Source organism: Miniopterus natalensis, chromosome 12, assembly GCF_054644295.1.
Source record: "Miniopterus natalensis isolate mMinNat1 chromosome 12, mMinNat1.hap1, whole genome shotgun sequence".
In the NCBI taxonomy this organism is placed as follows: Eukaryota; Metazoa; Chordata; class Mammalia; order Chiroptera; family Miniopteridae; genus Miniopterus; species Miniopterus natalensis.
This window is the reverse complement of record NC_142092.1, coordinates 46,520,756-46,547,545: the sequence shown is the minus strand read 5'-3', so window position 1 is coordinate 46,547,545 and position 26,790 is coordinate 46,520,756. Positions and strand designations below refer to the sequence as shown.

Sequence of the window (26,790 nt, the reverse complement as noted above, 5' to 3'; positions counted from 1 at the left end):
GGAGGCAGCTGATTGATGTTTCACTCTTACATTGATGTATCTCTCTCTCTCTCCCTTCCTCTCTCTCTAAAAACCAATAAAAAAATCTTTAAAAAAAAAAAAAGTTTATTAGATATTATTTACCTTCACTTCTCCTGACCAATATTTTATTATTAAAATTTTCAAACATATAGCCCGGCCAGGCGTGGCTCAGTGGTTGAGCATCGACCTAGGATCCAGGCAATCTGGGTTCGATTCCCGGTCAGGGCACATGCCCGGTTGCGAGATTGATCAATGACTCTCTCATCATTGATGTTTCTGTCTCTCTCTCTCCCTCTCCTTTCCTTTCTCTGAAATCAATAAAGATATATTTTTAAAAAATAAAATAAAATAATTTTCAAACATATAAAAAAGATGAGCGTTTTACAGCAAACACTCATATGCCCACTACCTAGACTCTATCATTAGTTATTTTTCCACATATCTACTTTCTATCCACCCAACAATTTCACTTTTTTTTAATGCATTTCAAAGTAGGCTGCAAACATGAGTACGTGTCCCCTAAAAATTTCAGCACTTCACTAATTAGAATTCAATTTATGATTCTTCCTTTTCTTATGAGGTAAAAGTTACATACAATGAAATGAACAAATGTTAATTGTATCTTTGCTGAATTTTGACAAGTACATAATCCTACAGAACACTACCTTTACCCCCAGAAAGTTCCCTCCCTCATGCTCCTTCCCACTCATACCTTCACTTTTAAGACTGGTACATGGAAGCTCCTATGGAAAAAGAAAAAGAAACAGTAACTACTTTAAGAATAAATGAAACAAAATAACTATATTATAATGCTAAATGTAACAACTTCACCTACCTGGAGCAAGATTAGCCCAGTCCCTATATTAATATACTTGACTCACAATAGGGCCCCAGGTTTACTAACTTTTCATGCAAATATAATTGTAACAATCTCTGTGGTCTGGCCTCCAAATGCACAGCAGATTAGGTATTATAAAATTTGAATGGAAAGAAGGGCTGCTAAAGGTAGGCAAAGCAAAGAGAAATAACTGCCTGGGTGGGCGTGGCTCAGCGGTTGAGTGTCGACCCAGGATCCAGGCGACCGGGTTCGATTCCTGGTCAGGGCACATGCCCGGGTTGTGGGCTCAATCAATGACTCTCTCATCATTGATGTTTCTATCTCTCTCCCTCTTCTTTCCTCTCTCTGAAATCAATAAAGATATATTAAAAAAAAAAAAGAGAGAAATAACTGCCTATTAAGGGTACATACAACAGAAAAAGTAAAAAAGGAACAGATGTAAGAATTGAAAATATGTAACAATCTGGGGCCATTTAATGCAGGGGCAAACAACTCTATACACTTAAAAGCAACCCTGACAACCTAGCTAGACTGCAGCAAAGTAGGAATACAGTACACCTTTGGCATTCAAAGTTTTATTTCTGTTGTTTCCATTGTGTGAATGGCTCCAAAGGTCTATCACATGTAGTGTTGCTGAGGCATGATTCTAAACAACATGTGTGGTGAGGCTGGTGTGTGGGGAGCAAGTCAGTCGTTTGGGGTAGAGTGAGCCTGGCTGGCTGTCCAGCAACTACATCTGTATTTGGCTTTGATGCCATTTACAGGTTGCATTGTACTCAGAAATAAGCAATGATAAAAACATTCCTTCTTAGCGAACATGACCCTGAAAAAAAAAGGGCAGCTACTAGCCCAGCCGGCATGGCTCAGCGGTTGAGCATTGACCTACAATCCAGGAGATTGAGGTTCGATTCCCAGTCAGGGCACATGCCAGGGTTTCGGGCTCGATCCCCTGCAGGGGGCATGCAGGAGGCAGTTTATCAATGACTCTCTCTCATCACTGATGTTCCTATCTCTTTCTCGCTCTCCCTTCCTCTCTCTCTGAAACCAATAAAACTAAAAAAAAAAAAAAAAAAAAAAAAAAAAAAGAGCAGCTACTCGAGTTGATAACAGAAGTGAAGAGGTCTAAAAAATTGAATCTTTTTGGCTAGAAGAAGTTTTAGATAAATTAATGAGTTGGCTGGGTTTGATGATATGAAAAAGTTCCCCATATGCTCTCTAGAGATATAAAGCAAAAGTGGCTCAGGAAATTGTCTGAGTGAATTTTCCAATTAATGCAAACATTGGATTATACAAAGGAAATGACATACTGGAGTGGTATTTACAACTTTAGGGAAAGGAGAGCTCTCATAAATCTCCACAACACGAATTACCAATAAGAACTTAAGTACAGTATTCTTTGTAAAGAGGTAGTAAGATATACCATACATTTCTCAGGCTCCCACCAAAGTGATTAAAATTTACACATAGCTTTTTAAGAATACACTCACTGTCATGGGGCCCGCTATTAGAGGGAGTGAGGACAGAGTGAATGAGAAAAAAAAGCTGAACGAGGAAGGGACTGCTAGGGAGAAAGAAGCAAATTGATAGTAGCCATTTCAAGCTCATGTGTCCCAACATTGCTTGTGATTCTTTGTCACAAAGAACACCTCTGCCTGGCCAAGCGTGGCTCAGTGGTTGAGCGCCGACCCAGGATTCAAAAGATCAAAGTTCGATTCCCGGTCAGGGCACATGCCCAGGTTTTGGGCTCAACCCCCAGTTGGGGGCTTGCAGGGGCCAGCCGATCAATGACTCTCTCACCATTGATATTTCAACTCTCTTTCTCCCTCTCCCTTCCTCTCTGAAATCAATAAAGATATCTTCAAAAAAAAAGAACACCTCTGGGTATTACTAAACTTGCCATTACTAAATCATAGCATCTCAGTCTTCAAGCTTGTATTTTACAAAGCATAAAGTGGCCCCGTACCTGACATTCAAAACACCTTTCTGCCATGTATTCTGTGGTTCCTTTCAGAAAAAAATAAACAAGCCCAGCTGGGCATGGCTCAGCGGTTGAGCATCGACCTAGAATCCAGGAGATCAGGGTTCGATTCCCAGTCAGGGCACATGCCCGGGTTGCGGGCTAGGCAGCCGATCAATGCCTCTCTCATCATTGATGTCTCTATCTCTCTCTCTCCCCCTCCTTTCCTCTCTCTGAAATCAATAAAGATATGTGTTTTTTTTAAAAAAAGGAGAAAAAAAAAAAAAAGAAACAAAAAAACCCCCATAATGCTCACTTAACTTTTGCATGTAAACTGTACTTTTACATTTCTCTTATTCTGATGCTTAACTATTAATGTATCTCCCAACTTATATTCTCAGAAACCTTTGCAAGTCAGCTGATACCCAGACATTGGGCTACATTTAAGAAACAGAACTGCTCAGAATTCTGTCTCCACCCTGGCCTGTGCTCTGCTGGGACAGGTGCCGATATGCACTGAAGTGACTAGCAGTAGGTCAGAGAGCAGGATACATCAACATTCAGTTTGTTCTTCAAGTTGATTACCCAAAGACTTCCGCAGGAAGGCTTCCTGCCTCTTCTGGTTACAACATAGGAATGGGGACTATGGCCTAATTTCAAAATGATAAGAAACCCCTTTTATAACACAAAGTCCAATTAAAACTGCCCAGTGCAGAATGTAGACAAACTGACTATATTTATCAACTTATAAAACAGTTGTATAGTGGATAATCATTACCTAAAGGAGGTCTGACTTTTGTCATTGGCTTTTGGGAGGTAATATAGAAGCCCTTAGAATATCATGCCTGATAGGAGTGTCACTGTATGACTGAGGCCTTGGGTCACAAGTGACTTGGGTCATACAGTGTAATAATATCATTCACAGTACAAGCTGGCCACACTGGATAGTCTTAGGGTGGGGGCAGGCCACACTAGAAAGACCAATGATGTTATTTAGGGTAGGAGCTTTGGGTCACACAGTATCAGCAGACCTCTGGAAGGACTGGACACAGATCAGCTATACTGGCAGTCAATCATGCCTACACAATGGAGTCCCAATAAAAACTGGGTGAGCTTCTCAGGTTGGCAATACTCCATTTATACATACTGATACTGAAAAAGTAACTCTTTTTCAACGTCGTGGGGAGAGAACTGGAAGCTTCACATTTGGTACTTTCTTGGACTCTGCCACATACTTCTTCCTTCAGCTGATTTTAATCTGTATCCTTTCCCTGTAATATACTGTAATCATGACTCGAACAGCTTCCACTGAGTTCTGTGAGTCCTTCTAGTAAATTATCAAACCTTGAGGCGGTCATGTGGACTGTTCTATCTAATTCAGCAGCTGTCTAAACTCTTGCAGTGGGTGTCAGAAGTGAGGGCAATCTTGTGGACTATGTTCCCTCTAACTTCTTAGTTAGTTAACTCTTTGCAGCAGTGCTATTGTTCTTCTCTTCAGGCATCTAGCATTATCCCACTTGATTCGTTAAAACTATCTGAATACGTGTCTCATCCCCATGACTGGCCTCTGAGCTTTTACAGCTGGATCCCCTTTCCACCCCAGATGCCTAGCCTAGTAGGTGTCAGTATACATTGGCTGAACTGAATGAATCATACATAGTATGACAGGAATAAAATTGAGATTATTTTGATTCCTCCCCTTCCATAATCACCAATTTAAAAGGCACTGGGGGCAATAACTAGCATTTTTTAGGATTTACCTTTGTTCTGAAAGAGCATCTGCAGGCAATAACTGATGTGCGAGAACATGGTCCACAGTCTCCTTCATGGCAGAGCTTTTCACAGGTATGAATGAAATCTTTAATAAAAATGAAAAGAGCTAGAAATGAAAATTGCAACTACTCATTGCAGACTCCCAAATTCACTAGCCACATAGGTCTTCTACCTCTGTTCCCTGCAACTCCAGAATCAGAGTTGAGGGAAGGAGGATATCATTAATGCCTTTTCCCCTATCTTCCCTTCATCTAGCAGGCTGGACCTTTTCCAGCAAGGCCAGGGACCAGCATTAGTCAGTGGAATATGCTTTGGGCTGCATGGTGCTTTGCTGAAGTGAGAGAACAGATTTGTCTCACCCTGGCCAGTGTGACTCATTTGGTTGAACACTGTCTCATGCACTGAGAGGTCCCCAGTTCAATTCTCAGTCAGGGCACATGCTCGGGTTATGCGTTTGATCCCCACTAGGGGGCGCGCAGGAGGCAGCCCATCGATGTTTCTCTCATTGTTTCTCTCTCTCCCTTTCTCGTCTTCTCTCTCTCAAAAACAAAACAAAAACAAACAAAAATATTTAAAAAAAAATAAAAAAGAACAGACCTGTCTCTTTCCTTATTTAGGCCCCAAGTCTCCAGGTTACACTTGGATCTCCTTAAAATTGTAGCCATGGGTGACTCTACTGAAGTGCTCTTGACTAAAAATCATCTGGGGGTCAAAAATAATCAGAAGCTGCCCAGCTGTTGTGGCTCAGTGGTTGAGCATCTACCAAGGAATGAAGAGGTAAAGGTTCAATTCTGGGTCAGGGCACATGCCCGGGTTGCCAGCCAGTAGGGGGCGTGCAGGAGGCAGCCGATCGATGGTGTTTCTATTTGTCTCTCTTCCTCTCTCTAAAACTCAATTAAAAAAAAAAAATCAGAAGCTATGATCTATAATCTCACTGACTTGAGCTCTGTGAACATCTTGTGATAGGTGGCCTGACATTTATTCTGCTAAACGAGGTTTAGGACAAGTCCTGTTTCAAGGACCCCTCAGGGAACACCTTCAGCCTAACTGTAGCTTTTATTCTAATGTCTATTTCTTGAAGGTAGCATATAGTTGGGTCTTGCTTTTTATTTTCTAAATTTGGTTTGATGATTTTTTTTTGTTTAATTGTTTAATCCATTCACATTATTACTGATAACTGGATTTACGCCTGCCATTTCACTTACAGTCTTTATTGTTAATCTAATCATCTTTTACTGCTTTCTTTTGCATTAGGTGAATATTTTCTCCTATAACAATTTTTTCTTTTAATAGTATTTTTCACTACATCTTTGTTATTTTCTTAACGGTTACTCTAGGGCTTACCATATGTACCTTATCAGAATTTAATTAGCTCCAGATTTAATTAACTAACCTAATTCCAGTGAGATATAGAAGACTTATTCCAATATAACTGCATTCCCTCTTCTCTTTTGTGGTATTATTGCTATACATATGACATCTATATATATATGTTACAAACCCAATAATATATTGCTGTAATTATTACTTTATATAATGTTATGGTGTACTAAAGAAGCTGAGAAAAGAGAACAGGATATATTTATAGTTTGTTTTATTTCTTGTTTCCTTAATTTGTTTCTGTGAATCTGAGTTACTATCTGGTATCATTTCCTTACTCCAATAAAATATTGATCCCACTTACATCCTTTGTGCTGTTTTTATCAGATATATTTCTACACATTATAGGCCAAACAACTGAATTATGTGCACATTATTTTATATAATTGCTTTTTAAATAAGTTGAGAAAAGAATATGCATTCATATTGTCTTTTATAATTATGTAACACCTTTACTTTTTGTTTTTCTCATACGGAGTTGAATTTACATCTGGGTTTACTCGCTTTCAGTCTAAAGAACTTCCTTTAGTATTATGGTAAAGTAGCAACAAATTCTCCATTTTTATCTTCATATTTGAAAGACAGTCTTGCTGGATATAAGATTCTTGGTTGGCAGGTCTTTTTCTTTCAGCACTTTGAATAGGTCATCCCACTGCTTTCTGGTTGTGATGTAGTGTTCTCCATCGTTTCTGATGAGAAGTCTTTGTTAATCCCATAGGGGTTCCCTTGAGTCATTTTTCTCTTGCTATTTAAAAGATTTTCTCCTTGTCTTAAGCTTTCAGTATTTTTACTATTTGTCTCTGTGTGGAGCTTTTTGAATTTACCCTATTAGTTTGTTGGATTTCTTGGATATATAAATGTTTTTAAATAAATTTTGAAAGTTTTCAGCTAGTTTCTTTGAATATTTTTCTGCTCTTTTCTCCCCTCCTGGTATTACTGTCATCTACTGTATATGTGGTGTGCTTAAAGATACACTGTTCATTTTTCTTCATTTTATTGTCTCTGTTCTTTGGATTATATAACCTCTATCAATGTATCTTCACATTCATTTCATCCTTTTGTCTGCCAGCTCAAATCTACTGTTGAGCACTTTTAATGAGTTTTTCGTCTCAATTACTGAACTTCTCAACTCCAGATTTTCCATTTGGTTCTTTTTTATTATTTCTATTTCTATTGATATTCTCTATTTGATGAGACACTGTCTTTATATCTTCCTTTACATCTTTAAGTATGGTTTCCTTTAGTTCTTTCAACATGCTACCTTGAAGGTTTTGTTAAATCTGACACAGGTTACTTTCAGAGAAAATAGAAACTTTTTGTTGCCTGTGTTTTTCCCCATTTCTTTGTATAGTTCATAATTTTTGCTAGAAACCAGACATTTTGGGTAATATATTTGTTTGTAGCAACTCTGGATACAGCTTTCTCTCTCTCCACAGTGTTTTTGTTGTTTGCTTGTTTATTTGTTTTGTGACTTGTTTAGGCTACTTTAGTGAAATCTATTGTCCCTATGGTGTGAAGTGTTTGGTGTCATTCTTTGGATTGCAGAGTCTTGGGGTGTGCAGTCACCCTGGGATGACAATGGTTTTAGCAGAGCTCTCTTTCCCTGATCTGTTAAGCTGTCTGCCTCATTTGGTATTACCCTCACTCTTGAGGATCCACTAATTGCTGACTGGTTGCTCTACTATTTTCAACAATGCCTTGAGGCATAAATCACTCAGCAGTCTGATCCAAGGAAATCTGGGCAGGGGTAGTCTTTGAGGCCAATCTATGAGGTCTGTTCTGACCCCAGGAAGGCTCCTCTTAGCTACCTCTTCCCGTTTTTTTATTTTTTCTGGTGAACTAACTGGCCTGTAGTTTAGCTTGTCGCTCTTAATTAAGAGGAGTTATTGTTTTCTAAAGGGCTTTAGGCCTGAACTTTCCCCTACACCTGTTTCAAATTAAAGTCAGTTCCTTTGGGGAATACTTTGGAGCTTGTCTTCTTATGGACTGCCTCTTCCCCTGGGAAGTCTCAGCCACTACTTTGGGTGCTAGATGCGATACTAGCCTTTGGTTTTCTTACCTTAACTCTCCTTGTGTGAAACCTCTGCCTTACAAGTGAGTAAGGGTGAGGGTGAATGGGGGCCCAGTATTCTGACCTGTTGTGGCTGGGCTAGAGCCTCCAACTCGTGGGTGGGGCTGTATGAAGGAAGAAAGCCCCCAACCTCTCAGCTGTGCTTACCTGAAATCTAGCCTCTTTAACTTGGAGTTAGAGGGGATGAGAAATGCTGGTAGTTTGCTTCACCCAGTGAAAAACTCTTGACTAGGAGCTGAGGGCAGAGGAAGCCCTGTTTTCTTGGGTACGCTCATACTGAATGAAGCTTTTGTTAAGCACAAAGCTGGGGTTGGAGGGAAAGGAAGGAGGAAGTGGGCCGATTCCTGCTGTTCTTATTTTCAGTAGATTTTCTTCAATAAATACTTAATTGATGTATTCCTGAAGGACAATTTCCAGAGACTTTAAATGGTTATTTTTTTTAATAGTTTTCGCCAGCTCTGCTTGTTTTGCTGGGGAATGGGTCCAAGTAGCTGCTAATGCTACCATCCTGAAAGCAGAACGCCAGAGTCTCTTGTACTAAAGCTAAATGTCTAGAACGGAAATTTCTTGCTGGGTGAGATACTAGAAGACCTAAACAAGCTTTCTACAGATATGCCAGATCTGAATAAACTTGAGAGCCATTGTTACCACTAGCCATGGGCTTGCTTTTGAGCTTCCCAATCCAACTCAGCCTAGTTCCTTAAAAGTTTGCCAGGATTGCAGTGGTTACCCTTGAATCCCTTGACCTAGTTTTCTCTCACCCCCAGGTAAGTTCATATTGATAGTTCCTATCCTTCTCTTGCCCAAGTCCTTTTGCATTACCCATTTTACATTTCCTCTTTTTCTCATTGTCAACAAGATATCTTAGCCTAAGGGTAGGATTTCTGGTGATTATATATGAAATTCTTACACAACTGACTCATGTGCTTTTTGAAAAGGAAGATCTTTACCATCCTTCTTGATTTAAAAGTCATTTGATCTCCATCTCACAGGGTTTATCTGAAGATACACTTTCACAGTAGACAAGGAGAACCAATAGACAACTGATTTTCCTAATGCAGTTGGAACATGTATTAAAATGAGAAGAGAACATTTTTCTTCTATATATAATTTTAAAATCAGATTGAAAAACAGAAGTAGGGTGCTCCTACTGGTTCCTGCTGGTACTTGGAAGAAGTGTGAACTCTTTCTTTTTGATAAAAATGCAAATCCAACCTAAAGATTTTAGCTTTATCACAGTTAGTTACAGGAACACCTCTTTGATTCAGACTTCATTGCCCACTTTCATTTTTCTAAGCACACAGCCTCAGAACACTCACTTAGAAGAGAAGTTGCCAGGTCATTGCAAAACTGTACACGTATATTTCCCAAGGACTCCCGTAGAAAGTCACATTTAGAAAATCAGACTACTACTTTATAGATAATTCCAAAAAGCCTTTTCTGGTTTCTATATCCAAGTAATCAGGAGCCACAAGTCAGAAAGGAGAGCCACTAAAGGTAGAACAAGCATTGATAAGGAAAACAACAAAAAGTTTTAACAAATAGATGAAACAATTCAAACTGCACATTGGTATGGGGAAATCACCTGAGAAACCTCAGCAGTCCCTGAGGACATCGCTGTATTCAGAAAAATGATGGTTCAGAAAAATGATGACTCTAGGTCAACAACGGGAAATAAATTATCTCAATTACTGCTGTTTAAAGAAGAGAATTTTAGAAAAATGTCTATCTAAAATTATGCTCAGGCCCGGCCAAGCGTGGCTCAGCGGTTGAGCGCCGACCTAGGATCCAGGCGATTGGGGTTCAATTCCCGGTCAGGGCACATGCCCAGGTTGCGAGCTGCAGTCATCAATGATTCTCATCATTGACGTTTCTGTCTGTCTCCCTCTCCTTTCCTCTCTCTGAAATCAATAAAGATATATTTAAAAATAAATAAATAAATAAAAATAAATAATAAAATTATGCTCAGGAGGTATTATCCTCCGCTAGATGGGAAACTTAGCTATAAAGAATGACATTTCTTGAGTGGTCCAAATGGCTAAAGCTTTAGTGTACTTAGAATTTTAGTTAAGATGTTCTTGTTATAGAAAAATGCTTTTAAACACTAATTAAACCCTGGATTAGTAAAAGTATATCTGGAGTTCACACTAGTGTAAACTACTAAGAGAAATGATACCCTCCCCCACCCCAGAATAGAACAGTATCTCACCACAAGTGACCTGAGTTAGCAATAAAAGATCCAAATCAGAAAGAGAAATCACTTGGGTAAATGTGAGTTTTCATAACTATATTTTGAGGAGGGAAGAAAATGTGCCCATCCAAATTTGATCCTAATATTTAGAAAAAAACCTATAATGTTGTAACTAGAGTTTAAAACAATTTTGCTTAAGTAGTCATTAGATGCCAAACATTTATATTCATATGTCTACTAGTTACCTAAGGAACCACAAGGCAGAGGCTTGCCGCACACTTTTCCACATGTAGGGACAGGATCCATGCACGTTTTCCGACCACTACTTCCAAGTTCTAGCAATTGGCTGAGAGGAGTTTGCCCACAAGGGCAATAGCGCACCAGATGGGGGAGTCGTGGGCATGGCTGGCAGGGCTGAGGGTGGCACACTTGAGAACACATGTGGTTTCCACATTTCAAGTCCCTGTTAAAAACAACAACACTGTTATACAATCGTTACATTAAAAAAATACAGCTTTATTCTAACTGAGAAAAAACATAAAACCTTACTTGCCACATATCTTTAAACAGCCAAAATCCCCAAATCCATCAGACTTTCCTATGTCCGTTCCACATAACACATCTCGGGAGGTACTGCCACAGTAGCATACTTTAGGACACAATTTCAAAAACAAGAGATTAGTAACCTGTATGGGTTCTTACAATATGCCAAATAATCTATAGGGAAACACAAAATACTATTCATTAGTGTGATCAGACCTGATGCAGAAATGAATGTGGCTTAGACAGCAGCTCTAAGTCCCACCTAAGAGCTTCGTCATAAGAGGAAATAAAAAATCCTTATTAGACTCTGTCAGTATCTCATGGTGCCTCTTAGCATATCCTGAAAACAGAATTAAAGTGAAGCAATCCTCTACATTAAGAGACTAATATCTGGTCCATAAGGCCATAATTGAAAACCAAGGATTGTGAGTTGAATTTGAAGTAATCATGTTCAAGTATTCACACTGAGTAAAAATTTGGAGTCTGATATTAAGAGAAATAGGAAGTCTTCTAGACCAGTATGGACAGTCCTCCATATGGATAAACCAGAGGCAAAGAAAAAAGGCTGAAGGCAAAGTGAAAGACAGGGAAGGGGAAAAGGAAAGCAAAAGCAGTGAAGGGAGCTAAGGGTTTGGCCTGGTATTTTTAAAAATTTTAAAAATGCCACATGGAATAGATTTTTGATTAGAATGTATACACCAATTTCAGCTTCCACCAAAAGAAAACTTTGTTTCAGTATTTTAACTGGGTCTTTTTCTTCAATTCAAACCCAACATAACTCCTCAAATTTGTTTTGGGAACTTGAGTAAAATATTTCCTTTGATGAATGAAAGCTATACTGATATTTTAACTGGATGCTGTCTGATACACAGGGATTATCAGACATCAAAATTCTATCAAGTATTAATGTGGCTGCGGTTGTTTTTGGTCTTAGTAAAGATAAATGATATTGTACTAGCTCAGATTTAAAAAAACTAATTATATAGCGTTATTTTGAAATATAAATGTCAGTGCATCTTTTAAGCAGTACTTATTTGGAGTTTTGATTTTGTATAGTTCATAATAAAAAGTATTTTATGGGAGGGATAAATGGTGATGGAAGGAGACTGGACTTGGGGTGATGAGCATACAATACAATATATAGATGATTTATTATAGAATTGTACACCTGAAAACTATATAATTTTATTAACCAATGTCACCTCAATAAATTCAAAAATAATAAAAACATATATATATACACACACACACACACACACACACACACACACATACACATTACATCTTCCGTAAGTATATGTGCAGTTTCATTCCCTGTTCTAAAACACATTCATTCATTCAAATTCATCTAATCGCTCATTCATTCAATACTTATTGGATGAATTAATATAGATGATGAAAAAACTCAATCAGTATTTTTGGAATCAATGAACTGATAAACAAACCCCAGCAAATGGGAACTTCTGCAAGCAGGCTTTTTTTTTTTTTTTTTTTTGCTAAGTTTCTGCTCAAACAGAACAGAGGCTTTTTTCAGAGATATGAGTACACAGCTGTGAATAAAAGAATCAAGGGTCAGAAAATTTTAACAAAATGGAGCCCCTAAATCAACCAGGAAATAATATGAGCACAATACTAAAAAGCTCTGCTATGCTTAGGCACAGGAGACAGAACTATGAGCTGGTGACAGAAGAGTTGGGTGGAGCTGGTTAAAGAATATTAAGAAACCAAAGACAGTCTAGAAGAAGGTCTTACTGCCAGCCTTAACCTGTTCAGCATTTTAATCAACCTAGGAATGAAGACCTAGAAGGAATGCTTATTAAAAGTCTAAATAAAGCTGAAAGGGATCCCAGGAGAATTGTAATTTGAAAAGATAACTATACTCATGGCCAAAATACTTTGCTAGATATTTAATGCAGACAAATAAAAAGTCCTCAACTGAGTTTGAAAAATCAACTACACAAAAATGGAAAAGAAGAGATTGGGATCCATTCAAATTTGTACAAAAAGACTGATTTAGCTGAGTAAAAGCCTTAATAGTGTTTTCTTTTATGATTAGTCTTTTTGTTGCTCTGTCCAATACATCTTTGCCTAAACCCAAAGTCATGAAAATATTCTCTTACAGTTTCTTGTGGAAGCTTGCTTTTTTTTTTTTTTTTCTTTTTTAAATATATCTTTATTGATTTCAGAGAGAGGAAAGGAGAGGGAGAGAGAGACAGAAACATCAATGATGAGAGAGTCATTGATCCGCTGCAGCCCGCAACCCGGGCATGTGCCTTGACCGGGAATCGAACCCTGATTGCCTGGATCCTAGGTCGACGCTTAACCGCTGAGCCACACCTGGCTGGGCTGGAAGCTTTATTTTCTGTGTTTTACATTTAAGTCTGTGATCCATGTAGAATTAATTTTTGTGTAAAGAGTGAAACAGGGCCCTAGCCAGTTTGGCTCAGTGGTTAGAGTGTCAGCCTTTGGACAGGAGGGGCCTGGGTTTGATTCCCAGTCAACGGCACATACCTCAGTTGTAGGCTCAATCCCCAGCCCTGGTAGGGGTGTAGGTGGGAGGCAACCAATTGATGTATCTCTGCCACATCAATGTTTCTCTCCCTCTCTCTCTCTCCTTGCCCCTCCTCTAAAAAATCAATGGAGCCGGGCTGAGCATAGCTCAGCAGCTGAGCATCTACCTATGGTCCAGAAGATCAAGGTTCAATTCCGGGTCAGGGCACATGCCTGGGTTGTGGGTTCGACCCCCAGTGGGGGGCGTGCAGGAGGCAGCGGATTGGTCATTCTCTCTCATCATTGATGTTTCTATCTCTCTCCCCTTCTCTCTTCCTCTCTGAAATCAATAAAAACATATTAAAAAAAGAAAAGAAAACCATAAATAAGGTTCCAAAAAAGTACACAAGTATTGCTGGATAGTGTGTTCACCACTTACCTTGGTTCAATATAATCCGGCAAGGCTGGCACTGACCCCCATGGCACAGCTCAGCACAGTGGTGCTGACCACAATTCAAAATATTCTCACATGGGTTAGAACAGTGGACTGAGACAGCCTGACCACAGCGAACTGTGTGCCTGTAAAGAGAGTAGATATAAAGACAGCATTGGTCTAATGTTGGACATTAAGTTCCTGCGTGACAGCTAAACTAGTACCAAAGCCCAAGCCCTCCCCCAAAACCTACCAAACCTTTCTCTTGGCCCCATTTCCCCCACTTTTTCTTTGTTTCTCTCCCCTAATCCTTATTGCCTCAATTACTCTCCCCTTCTCACTTTGTTCTTTTTCCTCCTTTGCTTTCCTTATTTCCTATTCTGCGTTTCTCTGTCCCCTATTTTCTGATCAGTGAGGAACTGAAAGCTACTCCTAAGCTTTTGTTATATGCAATTTCTTCTGAGTTCCAATGAAGCAGACTGCCGGAGGGGAAAGGGCCTGGAGCTCCCACAGTAACTTATAGATGGTAGTAAGGAAGTTGGAGAGGTATAGTTAATAAGGTAGATTCTCAGAATGAACACACCATGGCATTCTCCTGGGTCTTGGCACTCTGGCATTTTATGCAGCTACAATACTTAAGAACATACTATATGTGACTTTGTTTCAGGATGGGGAAATCATTCTGGCTTTGTTCTAATAAACATCCTGATTTGAGAAGGATATGAGGCCAGGGCTTTCAGACAACTGTCTTCAGGTCTCTTTCCAGCTTAATGGTTTAGAGAGCTTGGAGTCTACTCTCCCACATGAAGAGTTTTATTCTACCTCTACTCCTACTTCAACTATACATTTTGTTTTAAAAAGTCACTTATGTACTTAACATGATCAGTTTCCAGTGCTCAGCATCATGGCTAACATCAATTCCTTGAGGAAAACACTATCATTTTTACTTTATGATAAGAGAATGAGGCTCAATGAGACCAAGCAACTTGCCCAGGTCAACAACTAGTAAGTGGGAAAACCCAGGTCGGACCAGGTCTTTCTGACATAGAGCCCTTGTATATGACTCTCAGGCTACACTGTTACCCTCATTAAGTTCAGTACGCATTAAAATGCATATTATTGAAAATCTGCATGATCCCATCTCATCAGGTGGTTTGGAAGTCATTTTATGGTCTTACTAGACCTCAGAGGCACTCTATAGTTATCAGTGATCCTTGCACTGACAATGCAGAACTTGTATTGCAATGAAAAAGGGCAGGCTCTGGGATCACTTATTATTTCATTTAACAATATTCACGGAAAACCTCCTAGTTGCCAGATACTGTGCTAGCCTCAGGTGAATGGTTCCTGCCTTCTGGACCTAAAAAGTCCTGGGTTTAATTCCTGATTCTTTCACCCAGTAGAGAGGTTAAGAAAAAAGTCCCTGTCACCTTGACTTTTCAATAAGTAATCTCACTGTGCATATAATTTCTTAATCACTTATAAGACTGCAAAATAGGATCAAGGCAGCAAAGGAAACTACTATTTGCAGAAAAGTACAATTTATGCCTGCTATTTATTTATTAATGGTAGTAAATAAGTACTATTTACACCTACCTACTAATCTTTTATTTTAGAAATTCACACATAAATCATCAATGTGGAAAAATGAGTCCTCTTTAGAGTACAATTCTAACCTTACCTGGTCCGTCCACATTCACATGTTTTAGTCATAAAGGCAGGACAGGGTGGGCAAGGTCCAGGATGGCAGAGACTAAAAAAGAAAACCTTAGATGAATAAATCATACCTATAACCAAACCTGAACAAAGCTGCTCCAGCTGACTCCCATTTTTATATGGCAACAAACGAATCTACTATGAAATATTTTAGTATTTGTCTAAAGTTGATTAAACTATTTAAACAAAGACAAAAACATTTTTATATAATCATCTTAGAATACTTAGCCAGAAAAGTAAAGCCCACGTCAAAATGCTGGTTTTATTTGGGTCTGATAGTCAGAGGTGACATTTCCAAATATTGTCTTGGCCCACTTAGTGCACTGTGCAGGGATAAAAATTGCTTGCCACTCAGGTGAATGGCAGGACGGCCAATGGACTCCTTTAGAACCTGAGCAAAATAATAGAGCTCAAAGCTACTAGGTCCACGAGAAGTATAGACATTTTCTTATCAGCTAGTGAAATAATAACCGACAATGGGCTAATGATGGGAATAGTAAAAGGATGACATGAAGGGAGGCATGCTGGTAACACACGGAGAGAACAAAGGAGAAAGGGACTCATGGAAAGAATTTGGCTTAGCAATATGCTATAGGTCACAATTAGATCTCTGAATAGAATGCTTTTTATAGGAGCTATGATATAAAGACACCAAAGAAAAAAATTACAAAATGGAATTACAGTGTTATCTTGGTTTTTGAACGTCTCCATTGACGAACATTTTGGTTTATGAACACCATAAACCGGGAAGTAAATGCTTCAATTTTCAAACATGCCTCGTAAGTCGAACATGCCACACGGCCTCTGCTGAGGGCAAGATCCTGAGGCCTAGCTGTCGGCTGTTGATTCCTCAGTTTTCGAACGTTTTAGAACTTAAATGGTCTTCCGGAACAGATGACATTTGAAAACCGAGGTACCACTGTACATATTTAAATAAATACTGTTCTTTTCAAAGCAGACACCCTGGTAAATTACACACCTGTTCAGAAATACCACTACTTAAAACACTGTGGAATCTTCTATGATAACTTTTTTTGGGAGGCTGGGGCTTTCTAAGTAATGGCAAATTACAGTCCTTTGGGAACTGAAAGTCAATCAAGCCAAGTCTAATTAATCACGTAGGTTAATAGAATTTGGTATAAAAACTAGGTGTGCCTATAAAGTCTGGTTGGATTTTTTAATGTGACTTCTAAATTAGTTCTGATAATTCTTAAATGTGCTCTAAACACTGGTAACAATAAGGAACAAGTGTTTAGTCTTCTAAGGTGACGCATTTTGACAGACAGAACCCACAGAAGACTTAAGTTTAAACATGTGTGTGTGTTTAAAGATGATTATCATTATTTAATAGTTATATTTCACATGATATGCCTCAACCTTTTCAGGTGAAACTATTTTCATGGCTGCACATTTAAATAACTTCAGGCTGACAGATAAACCGTTGGCCAGAAGTGGATGACTCCAGGTTATTTCAAATATCCATGAGGCATGGACTTAAAGTTTTTATAACCTTTAGAGCAATGGTTTGCAACACTGGCTACATATTAGAATCACCTGGACAGCTTTAAAAACTACAGATGCTCAGATCTACCCCTAGAAGTTCTGATTCAATTGCTCTGAGGTAGAGACTGGGCACTGGTGTTTAAAAGTGCTCCCTAAATGATTCTAATGGGTAGCCGGGGTTGAGAACTGCTCTAGAGAACTTTATAATCTATGAGAACAACCCAAAATAGAAAGATAAAGGGGCCAACTGTGGCTTGAGTCCCGATAAGTATAAATTAGAGAAACTCAAAGCTTTCTTTTCAAAGGAAGGTGCTGCTGGGGTATGGCAATCTCTAGGGTCCTGACAGGAGTAAAAGGTCAGTCAGTTCCCAAATCAAGGGCAGAATTTCCAGAGCAACAAAGCAGCAAATTTTATGGCCTCATTTCCCTTCACACATGGCGTTGACTACCTGATCTACATCACATCTGATGTTCTTTCATAGTCCCGAAAGGGCCCATTTCTGCTGAAGGTGTCAGAAAAAGAATTCACACAAAGGATTAATTTCCTATTACTAAATTTACTTAAAATGCCAACTAAGGGAAGGAATAGTTTAAATAGATGGGTCCCCTGGATTCTGGGGAAGGATCTATTGAAGCAGTCAAAGGAAAGGGAAGGCTGACTGCCCAGAAGATGGCAGGCCATGCTGTTTAGTCCAGTATGAATAGCTTTCCCCACACTGACAATTCCAGAGCACCACCCCTACATCTTGACCACAAGACCTCTGGTTCAACATTTACTTCTCCTCCATGCAGAAGTACCAAGATAACACTCTGATGTCTGTTTTACTCTTAGATTTGGGTACTATAAGCAACAATTATCATATTTTGACCACGTGCCAGGATCTGTACCAAGCCTTTTACGTGCATCGATTCATTTAATAATCATAGGACTCTGTAAGTTCTACAAGCTCGTATCATTATTATATTACAGCCTCAGAGAAATTAAGTAATTTATCCAACATCACGTAACTGTTAAGTGAATCAAACCCAGGAATTAAACCTTGGTCTCAGGTCAAAGCTTGTACAAATTTGTTTGTAACCAATAAATTGTTTATTACTGTGCATATATCTTATTATTTAGAAGCTGACTGAATACATTCTAAAGCTCGATACTTATTGTAGGAAAGGGATTCACATCCTAAAAATACTGCCCAACAGGGCCCTACACAACTGCCTTTCCCCAGACAGAACTCTGTCCTATACACTCTCTTGGATCTGGTTATCAGTGGGGGATATTTCATCTTAGAAGCCAGCAGTGTAATATACTGAGAGGAACACTGGCTTTGGAAATCCCAGCTCTATCATGTCCTAGCACTGTGACCTTGGGCAAGACATTTGGCCTTTCTGAGCCCATCTGTAAAATGGAGATGACAAACATCTATATATATCACTGGGTTGTTTTAAGGATTCAATGAGTTAACTTTAAGAGTCAGTGCTCAGTAAATGATACCATATTGCCTTTTACCCTGTCCTGTTACATGCTAACCAGATAGGTATACTCAAAGAAATGAACAAAATGTGCCCATCAAGAATCCCCAGGGGTCTAGCATTCCAACTTACAGGTTACAGGAATGTGGGCAGTCCTGTCCAGGCTGTTTCTTTCTACAAACCTCACCACAACTATGTGGAATTTCATTTCTGCTCCATTCAGGATTCTTTACCTTGCCTAAAACATATCAGATCAGACAGTCAATGGTACAAACTTCAAATGCATCCTAGACTTTAATGAAATAACACAATATAGCTAGTCAGCATGGAACATCAGTGTGGTTTTCATTAGTTCAACAAACACATTATGGCACACCCCAGAATAAAAAGGTGAATTTAATGCTATTCATCAAAAGCTTCACTGAGTATAAATCTTAAATTATGGATTACCTGGAAAAGGTAAATAAAAAGTTATTTACTTATAAAAATGCCACTTTGACTAATGGACACATTTAATCCAAGGAAAAAACCTACAAAATAAGCCTTCTGTAAATAGGCCCTTGAATTGATATGGGATCAAAACAGGAAATAAGGGAAGAGAGCAATGGAGGGAGGGGAGCAGTAAGAGATGGAAAGAACATAAGTCCACTGCATAGTAAGAACTCACCTATTCTAAAGCTATAAGGTAGGCATGAAAGGGCTATACTTTTACAATCAATGTCACTCTGCAAATCTTTAGTAAGCATCTTCCATCAACTTAGCATACAGGCAAGAAGGGTAAAACTGAGGCACAGGACTCTTCCTTGCCCTAGAGGAATTCATCCTTACTTGGACAATTTACACCCTCAATGACAGTCTGTCCCCAGTCCTTGTGCTCTGTTTTTCTCTGTAGCTTGTCTCTTTCAAAACTCTTATTCATGCTGTGAGGTTTAATATACCTAAAGGCCAATGAGAATCTACATTTTTCTGCATTGCCCTGAAGCCTCAGTTTCAGTCCTGCTTGTCCAACTGTCTGCTGAACATCCGTGATTGGGGTTTCAGTCACTTCAAACTGCCTACCTCTGCAGCCAAACTTAGCATCTTTCCTCTTAAACCTCTCTGTCTTCAGTGTTCCCTATTTCTGTCAGCAACACCATCACTGTCAGAGTCACACAAAAACTAGTCATCCCCCTTTTTTCTTTCCATATTCTACTTAATCACCAAATCTTGTCAATTTTTCTACTTAGTATTTCTCACCTCACCTCCCCCTCTACTCCCACTATAGCCTCTCTACTGGCTGGAACCTCATCTCCAGGCTACTGGAAAAGCTTCCTTGCCTTTGTGCTTTCTTGCTCCAATACAGTGACCTGATTTTCCCCAGACATCTTTCAATGGCTCCACCTCTTTATCCTGACTCTAAATGTGTGTCTTTTCCTTTTTTTGCCAGGGTTGTATATTAGACCCCTTTTTCACTCTTTCCCCACTCAGGTCTACTACTCTCAACTGCGACGACTACCAGTGCTAAGTCCTGATCTCTCTTCAAATACTCCTAACTGCTTGTCAAACATCTCTCATGAATGTCTTATTCCTCCAACTCAACATCTCTAAACTGAACTCATCATCCCCACTAAACCTGGTTCTCCTGATCTGCCCTTTTTTGTCCTTGGTATCACCATTTCTAAAAGCACGCAACTTTGGAACCACATGTAGGTCCCTCCCTTTCTCACTGCTGTGAATTTGTTTACCTTTGAAATTGTGTGCGTCCTCCCTCCTACCCCACTCTAATACTGATTATAGACTTTTATTATTTACCTGGGCTACTATAAGACCACAAACTGTTCAGGCCCCCAAACACTCCACTCACCGCCATGAGATTAAGCTTAATAAAGAGTCACATTGATGCGTTCAGTGGCTTTCCACAGACAGCCAAATGAGGTGCCAATGTCTAAGCCTGGCCTCAAGAAGTCAGCCCCACCTTTCCAGTCATCTCCCACTCCTCCACCTTTAAAGAGCCTGAGCTCCATAATCAGAGGGCCACCTCTTCTCCCAATAGATTCTAAGCCTTCTTGGTTTTTAACTTCTGCTTATGCTATTCTCTTCAACAAATCTTCTTTCCTAGCAAGGTTTTACCTAGTTTTCAAGCCCAGTTTAATTCTACCTCCTTTATGAAGGCTTGCCTTAAATCAAACAGCCAGAAGTCATAATTCACCCCAAAGATCTCCCATAGCACTCTAGACTTCTAGTAGAACATCAAGTTAATTGTGTCTAACTCTTGGACTATAAGCACTGAGAAGTCAATAGTCTTAAATTCTTCTGTTTCTTCAGTGTCTGGTACATTAATAAGTTCTTAATAAAATACATTAAATTAATGAACTTCCAGAAGAACAGAGTGGGGCAAAGTTATCAGGTAAAATAAGGTCATTAACTACATTCTCACAGCATTTTACTTTGCTGAGATCATCTTGACCTTTGCCCCACTTTCTTCTACCTTCATAGGGTCTCATATCTAATTTTATCAGTGAAAGATATTTAACAATATCTTTAATTCCATTGTGGTACTTATGCTTAAAAGTCCTTTAAAATAAGGTTGTCAAGCCTTGGTATTGGTCCTATTTGTCCAACTTTCTTTTCTTTTTTTTGCTGATCCTCATCTGAGGATATTTTTTCCATTGCTTTTCAGAGAGAGTGGAAGGGAAGGAAGGAGGGGGAGAGAGAACGAGAGAGAGAAATTGATATGAGAGAGACTCATGGACTGGCTGCCTCCCGCATGTGCCCTGACTGGGTGATTGGGGGTGGGGAGTGAACCCACAACCCAGGTACGTGCCCTGACTGGGAATCGAACCCACAACCCTTTGGTGTGCAGGCTGACATACTAACCATTGAGCCACACTGGCCAGGGCCCTATCTGTCCAATTTTCCATTGCTCTCTTGCTTTCAGTTTCATGTTGCCTTTTAGTAGTACATTCTTAATTATTCATTCCTTTAATTAATACTAATTTAGTATCTAACAGAGCTCAGATTTTGGCAATAAAACATACCAGTAGATTCTGAATCAAAGACTGGCCAAAGTGGGAGAGAGAATAAGAAAAGGAAGCTTCTGCCCTGGTTGGGTAGCTCAGTTGGTTAGAATGCTGTCCCAACCCACCAAGGTTGCAGGTTCGATCCCCAGTTGGGGCATAATACAAGCACCAACCAATGAATGCATGAATAAGTGGAACAACAAATCAATGTTTCTCTCTTTCTTTCTAAAATCAATAAATAAAAATTTTAAAAACAGAAAGCTTCCTTTGGAAGAAAATGTTAGAGGTCAGATCTTGAATGACACAGTTGATGAGGATTTAAAGGAAAGGGGAAGAACATTCTAGATAGTTGATGAACTCACCAAGAGATTGAGTCAAGAAATTAAAGAGGTGATGGTCAAACTCTTAGTGAAAGCTGCTAACTAAGTAACGGGAAAGGAGGAATAGGAGCCAATCAGTTACAAAAATGAGTTTGCAGAAAGAAACAGGAAGAGCTAGTCAATTCAAAAAGGGTGTGGTCAAAAGTGTTAAAGGCTGTTGTGCTACCAGAAAGATTAACGTCTAAGTTAGCCCTGGATTTGGTCAGAAGGGGTCATTGATGACTGTTGAATATAGTTTCAGGGAGATAACAAGGACGGAAGCAAAGATGCAATGATTCAAGGAGGGAAACATGCTTAAGAAACAAAATTTGAAAAATAAGGACCTGGCCAGTGTGGCTCAGCTGGTTGGGAGTCATCCCGTGCACGGAAAGGTTGCCATTTGATTCCTGGTCAGGGCACATGCCTGGTTGTGGGCTGGATCCCCAGTAATGGGGGTGCAGGAGGCAGCTGATTGATGTTTCTCACATCGATGTTCCTCTCTCTCTCTCTCTCCCTTCCTCTCTCTCTAAAAATCAATTACAAATCTTAAAAAAGAAAAGAAAAATCAACAATCACATGGTAAAGATTAGTTGTTAAAAGATAGGAAGGAAAGTAGGGGGGGAATATATGCAGGAAATAGGATAGCAGAGGTATGAGCATCTGGATCACAGAAAGTTTTTTCCTAACACATAGGGGAACTGAGCTATTTAAAAACATGAAGAGTGTTCCATAAAGAGGGAGAGCACAAGGACAGAGTTAGCAATGCTGGTCTATAGAAAATTTCTCTCTTTATTATAAACATCAATGACTGATTCCTTGGGTTAAAATAAAGTATACTTCAACACTACTCTTTCTTTATGCTATTCAAATTTGGAATCTCAAAGCTGTTACAGCTAGAAGTGAGAAGAAGCCCATGTCTATACCCGCCTTTGTCACCCAATCAGGTCTGGTCTAAAGTGAAGACCAAGGAGACCAGCACAACAGCTCAGAAGTAGTGTGAGCATGGAGGGCATGATGTAAAGGCCCTTCTCCAGAATAGCCTGCCAAGGGCACAAAGGCCTGTGGCTCTAGCTGTGTGAAGGACAACATGCATATGATTTCTTGTAGACCCTGAAGCTTTGAAGTCTTATTAGTAACTTCTAAAACATGCCCAAGAGACCACCTCTCCTAGGCTGGGAACTGAAGTACAATGCCTGGAGTGGAAAAGACTCTAATGTATGCAAAAAGACTTACCACAGAAACAAGTATAGGTATTAGGAACATGTGCAGAAACATTCTGACAGGCAGGACACCTCCAACCACTCTGGCCATCTGCCAAAAAAAAGAGGAGAGAAAACCAAAATAATTTCTTTTAAAAAGCACATGTAATTTAAAAAAAAATTTAAACCTATAGGAAGGCATAACATTGAAGCAGTGGTGGTACTTTCCATATTAAGGACAGAGACATTAAAGAAACAAATTCACAATTCTGATTGCTTTGCTCAAATACTGCATTTAGGCTTATATTTATAAGCACTTTAGATACAATGAGTCAAGTGGGTATCCATTTTGTTCTTTTTTTAACTGAGAAATAAATGACATATAACATTATGTGAGTTTAAGGTATACAACATGTTGCTTTGATAAATTTACATACTGCAATATGATTACAAGTGTTAGCTAATGCCTCCACCTCATAACATAATTATCATTTTTTTGTAGTGATAATGTTCTATTATAGTATTTCTAACTTTTTTAATTGATTTGATAGAGAGAGAGAGGAAGGGGGGAGAGGGAAGAGAGAGAGACTGACAGAGAAACATCAATTTGTTCTTCCACTTATTTATGTATTCACTGGTTGCTGCTTACATGTTGCCCTGACTGGAGATCGAACCAACAACCTTGATGCATCAGAATGACACTCCAATCAACTGAGCTACCCAGCCAGAGCCTAATACAGTATTTCTAATCTCAAGATAACCATTATCTGAATCTTGGCTTGGAAAAAAAAAAAAAGAAAAAAATATTTGAGTATGTGCAGGGAAACCTGGATATCTTAAATTAGAAGAAGAGCCACAGTTCAGAAAGCATATTGCACAACATTTGCATTACCCATAAATACTAGAATCCTTTGAAAAAGCCCACAAAATACTATGGAGAAGATTTGTTAAAGGCAAAACAACTTTCAACATTCCAAGTATGAATTAAACACCTGCTTCCTATAAATTTTTTAAAGCAAACTATACAAGAAATGTTTTCTATAGTTGCTACTTAGATAAAAGCTACCATTTTCAGTAAATGTGACTGATTTTATTTTACCTTAAATATATTTTATTATTGTTATGTTTAGCTGATTTGAGATCTATAGCGTAATACTGGCCATTTGAAATATGTGATTGATACAATATACTCTCCCTGCAGATAAATATACAAGAACTAAATAGCATTTTAAAAGCTGAATATATCAATGGGTGAGAATAACTACTCAGAATAGAGAAATGACTGACCTGCTTGAGATGCTGGAGACCTTGCCCATTTCTTTATGCAGTTCAAATGAAAGACATGGTAACAGCTCTGACAACTCCACACTGGGGCTGTGACGCGAACCAATTCACAGCACACCATGCACTCGTATTTTTCTGTAGTTAATTGTTCAACTAGAGAACCTGTTAAAAAACAAAACAGAGAAACTCAAACACAGAAAATCAATTCTTACTTTAGTCAACCAAGGATCAGCCAGGCATTTGAAAGAATCCAAACATAGAGGTTTTAAGGGATGTCTGAATCTAAGTAAGGTAGCTAGCTGTTCAGAGACTGAGGCTAAGAAGAGGCAGGAATACGCTGAGGTAGAGGACTTAGGAAGTAGACACTCAGGTGGGAATTCTTACAACTGAGGAAACATTTCTAAGAAACTGCCCAGGAACCAACCAAAGTAGCCAAATGCCCCTCATCACACAACTTGAGCAGGAGCAGAGCACTGTAGGGCCTTGCCTTGCCCTTCTTAATCTGGGATGCTCTGAATCTACCAGATCCATGGATTCATGCTAGGGTGGGGCTTGTAAATGGTCAGCTGCAGGAAACCAAAGCCTGGGCAGGTTCCAACAACCCATGGTAGTAAGATGGTTCTAGTAGTTTCCCTAAAAGTCTTTAGTTGATTTACTCAATGAACATATGCTTGGTACCTATCACAAGCCTCATAGTAGGGTTACTAGACTGAAGGAGAAACAGTCCCTGGTTGCAGAAGCTCACCATCTAGTGGCAAAGACCAGTGTATGGCATCATAAGAATCCTCCCAGATTTATTCCTCAATACCTCCACCCACTTTCAGACTTTTTCCTCAAATACAATCTCAGCAAAGGCTTTCTATCCCAAGTACAGTCAGGTGCTCTCAGAGATACATATGTATTATTTTCTGAGTTCATACTTTTAGCATTTATTTCACAATGTTATTTCATTTTCAGGTCCAAATAGGATAAAATAACTAACCTTAAAAAAACCCAGCCCTGTGCTGTGCTAAAGCACTTTACATATATTGTTTAATTCTCTTAACAAGGCTGTAATATGAGTATCATTTTATAGATGAAGAAACCGAGGCTCAAAGTGGTTAATTCACTTGCTCAAGGTCACAAAGCTAGAAATTAAAAAGTCAAAATTCAAATTCACTGCTGTATGACTCAAAAGCTCACATTTTAATCCTTTGATAATATTAGCTCTCGTAAGATTACTTTGTTTGTCCAACTTGATAAAAAAATACGAACACTTCAGGACTGTATGCTCTGTGAGGCAGGGACAGTGTCTTGCCTGCTTGCTCACTGTACAGTATTTCCAGTTCCTGACATATACCAGGTGCTCAGTAAATATTTGTCAAATGACTGGATAAAGGAACAAATGAGTCAAGGAAGTTACATTTTAAAAAAATACTCCATCTTTGCATCAAACTCAAAGGAAAGTCTAGGATAATAAGGACTGAAATACATTTTTCCACTGGGTGTGGAACATAGGAAGCCATTCATGACCTTACCAGTAGCTCTGAGTCAGGTGCTGATGATGATAGAGGAATAAGAAGTGAATCAAAATAGGGAAAAGGGGGAAACAAGCAAACAACTCTTGATTTGACTGTAATGGAAGGATAGGAAACACTACTGGGAAGTGATATAACAGGGTAAGTTTTTCTTGTGCAGGGTAGAGCAGACTTGGGAAGATCTTCAGGCTGAGAATTTGGAATAGTAAATGTGAAAAACTGACAGAAGGAAATACAGATCTCAGAATGAAAGAAAAGGAAGAATGGGCACATGTGCCTCTGAGTTTGCATAAAGGGAGCAAAAAGTTGAGAAAATTATACCTGATGATCTCCTCTTTCTCAGTGAAGTAGAAGGCAATGAAGTCTGCTGAGACTGAGGGAGAGTTAAAGGTCTGGGGGAGATGAACGTTAAAAAGGTTTAAGAGTGGAAAATGTCTGGAGTAGTCTTAGATGAAAATGGAAGGACAGCTGATGAAGGTCATATAAGAGAAAATGGGCACTGCTGAAAGCCAAATGAAGTTGGAGACCACTATTCAAAAATACTTACTAAGCCCTGGCTGGTGTGACTCAGTTGGTTGAACGCCATTCCATGCACCAAAAGGTTGCCAGTTCGATTCCCAGTCAGGGCACATGACCAGGTTGTGGGCTCGGTCCCCAGTAGGGGTGCGTATGGGAGACAACCAATGGATGTTTCTCTTTCACATCAATGTTCTCTCTCTCTCTCAAATCCATAAAAGTATATATTTTTAAAAATTACTAAAAACCTACTATGTGTCAGGCACTCTTTAGACACTAAGGACATACAATGAACAAAACAGAAAAATCTTCTGCCCTATGAAGCTTATTATCTAGTTGGGGAAGGTAGACAATAAACAATGAAAATATGTAGCATCATCAAATAGTGATAAGTTCTACGGAGAAAAATAAACCAGGAAAGGAGGATAGGGAATGCTAACAGTGGGGGAAGTATGGTTTTAAACAAGGTGACCAGGAAGGCGTCCCTGAGAAGGCAAATGAATTACAGAAGCACCAAATTTGAATTATTACAT

The 26,790-nt window shown here is 39.1% G+C and overlaps 1 protein-coding gene across 3 annotated transcripts in view; it reads right to left on the bottom strand.

Moving 5' to 3' along the window:
* Positions 1 to 26,790, bottom strand: part of NFX1 (nuclear transcription factor, X-box binding 1) — a 57,996-nt gene that overhangs the window by 22,461 nt on the left and 8,745 nt on the right. For all 3 annotated transcript variants that reach the window (XM_016222940.2, XM_016222939.2, XM_016222942.2), the window contains exons 3-11: positions 24,228 to 24,386; positions 22,975 to 23,052; positions 18,516 to 18,621; positions 15,379 to 15,450; positions 13,704 to 13,843; positions 10,781 to 10,880; positions 10,477 to 10,694; positions 4,577 to 4,674; positions 734 to 764 (exon numbers count right to left, since the gene is read on the bottom strand). In XM_016222940.2, coding sequence (XP_016078426.2) covers positions 734 to 764; positions 4,577 to 4,674; positions 10,477 to 10,694; positions 10,781 to 10,880; positions 13,704 to 13,843; positions 15,379 to 15,450; positions 18,516 to 18,621; positions 22,975 to 23,052; positions 24,228 to 24,386 — 1,002 coding nt within the window. The remainder of the gene's footprint in view (positions 1 to 733; positions 765 to 4,576; positions 4,675 to 10,476; positions 10,695 to 10,780; positions 10,881 to 13,703; positions 13,844 to 15,378; positions 15,451 to 18,515; positions 18,622 to 22,974; positions 23,053 to 24,227; positions 24,387 to 26,790) is intronic.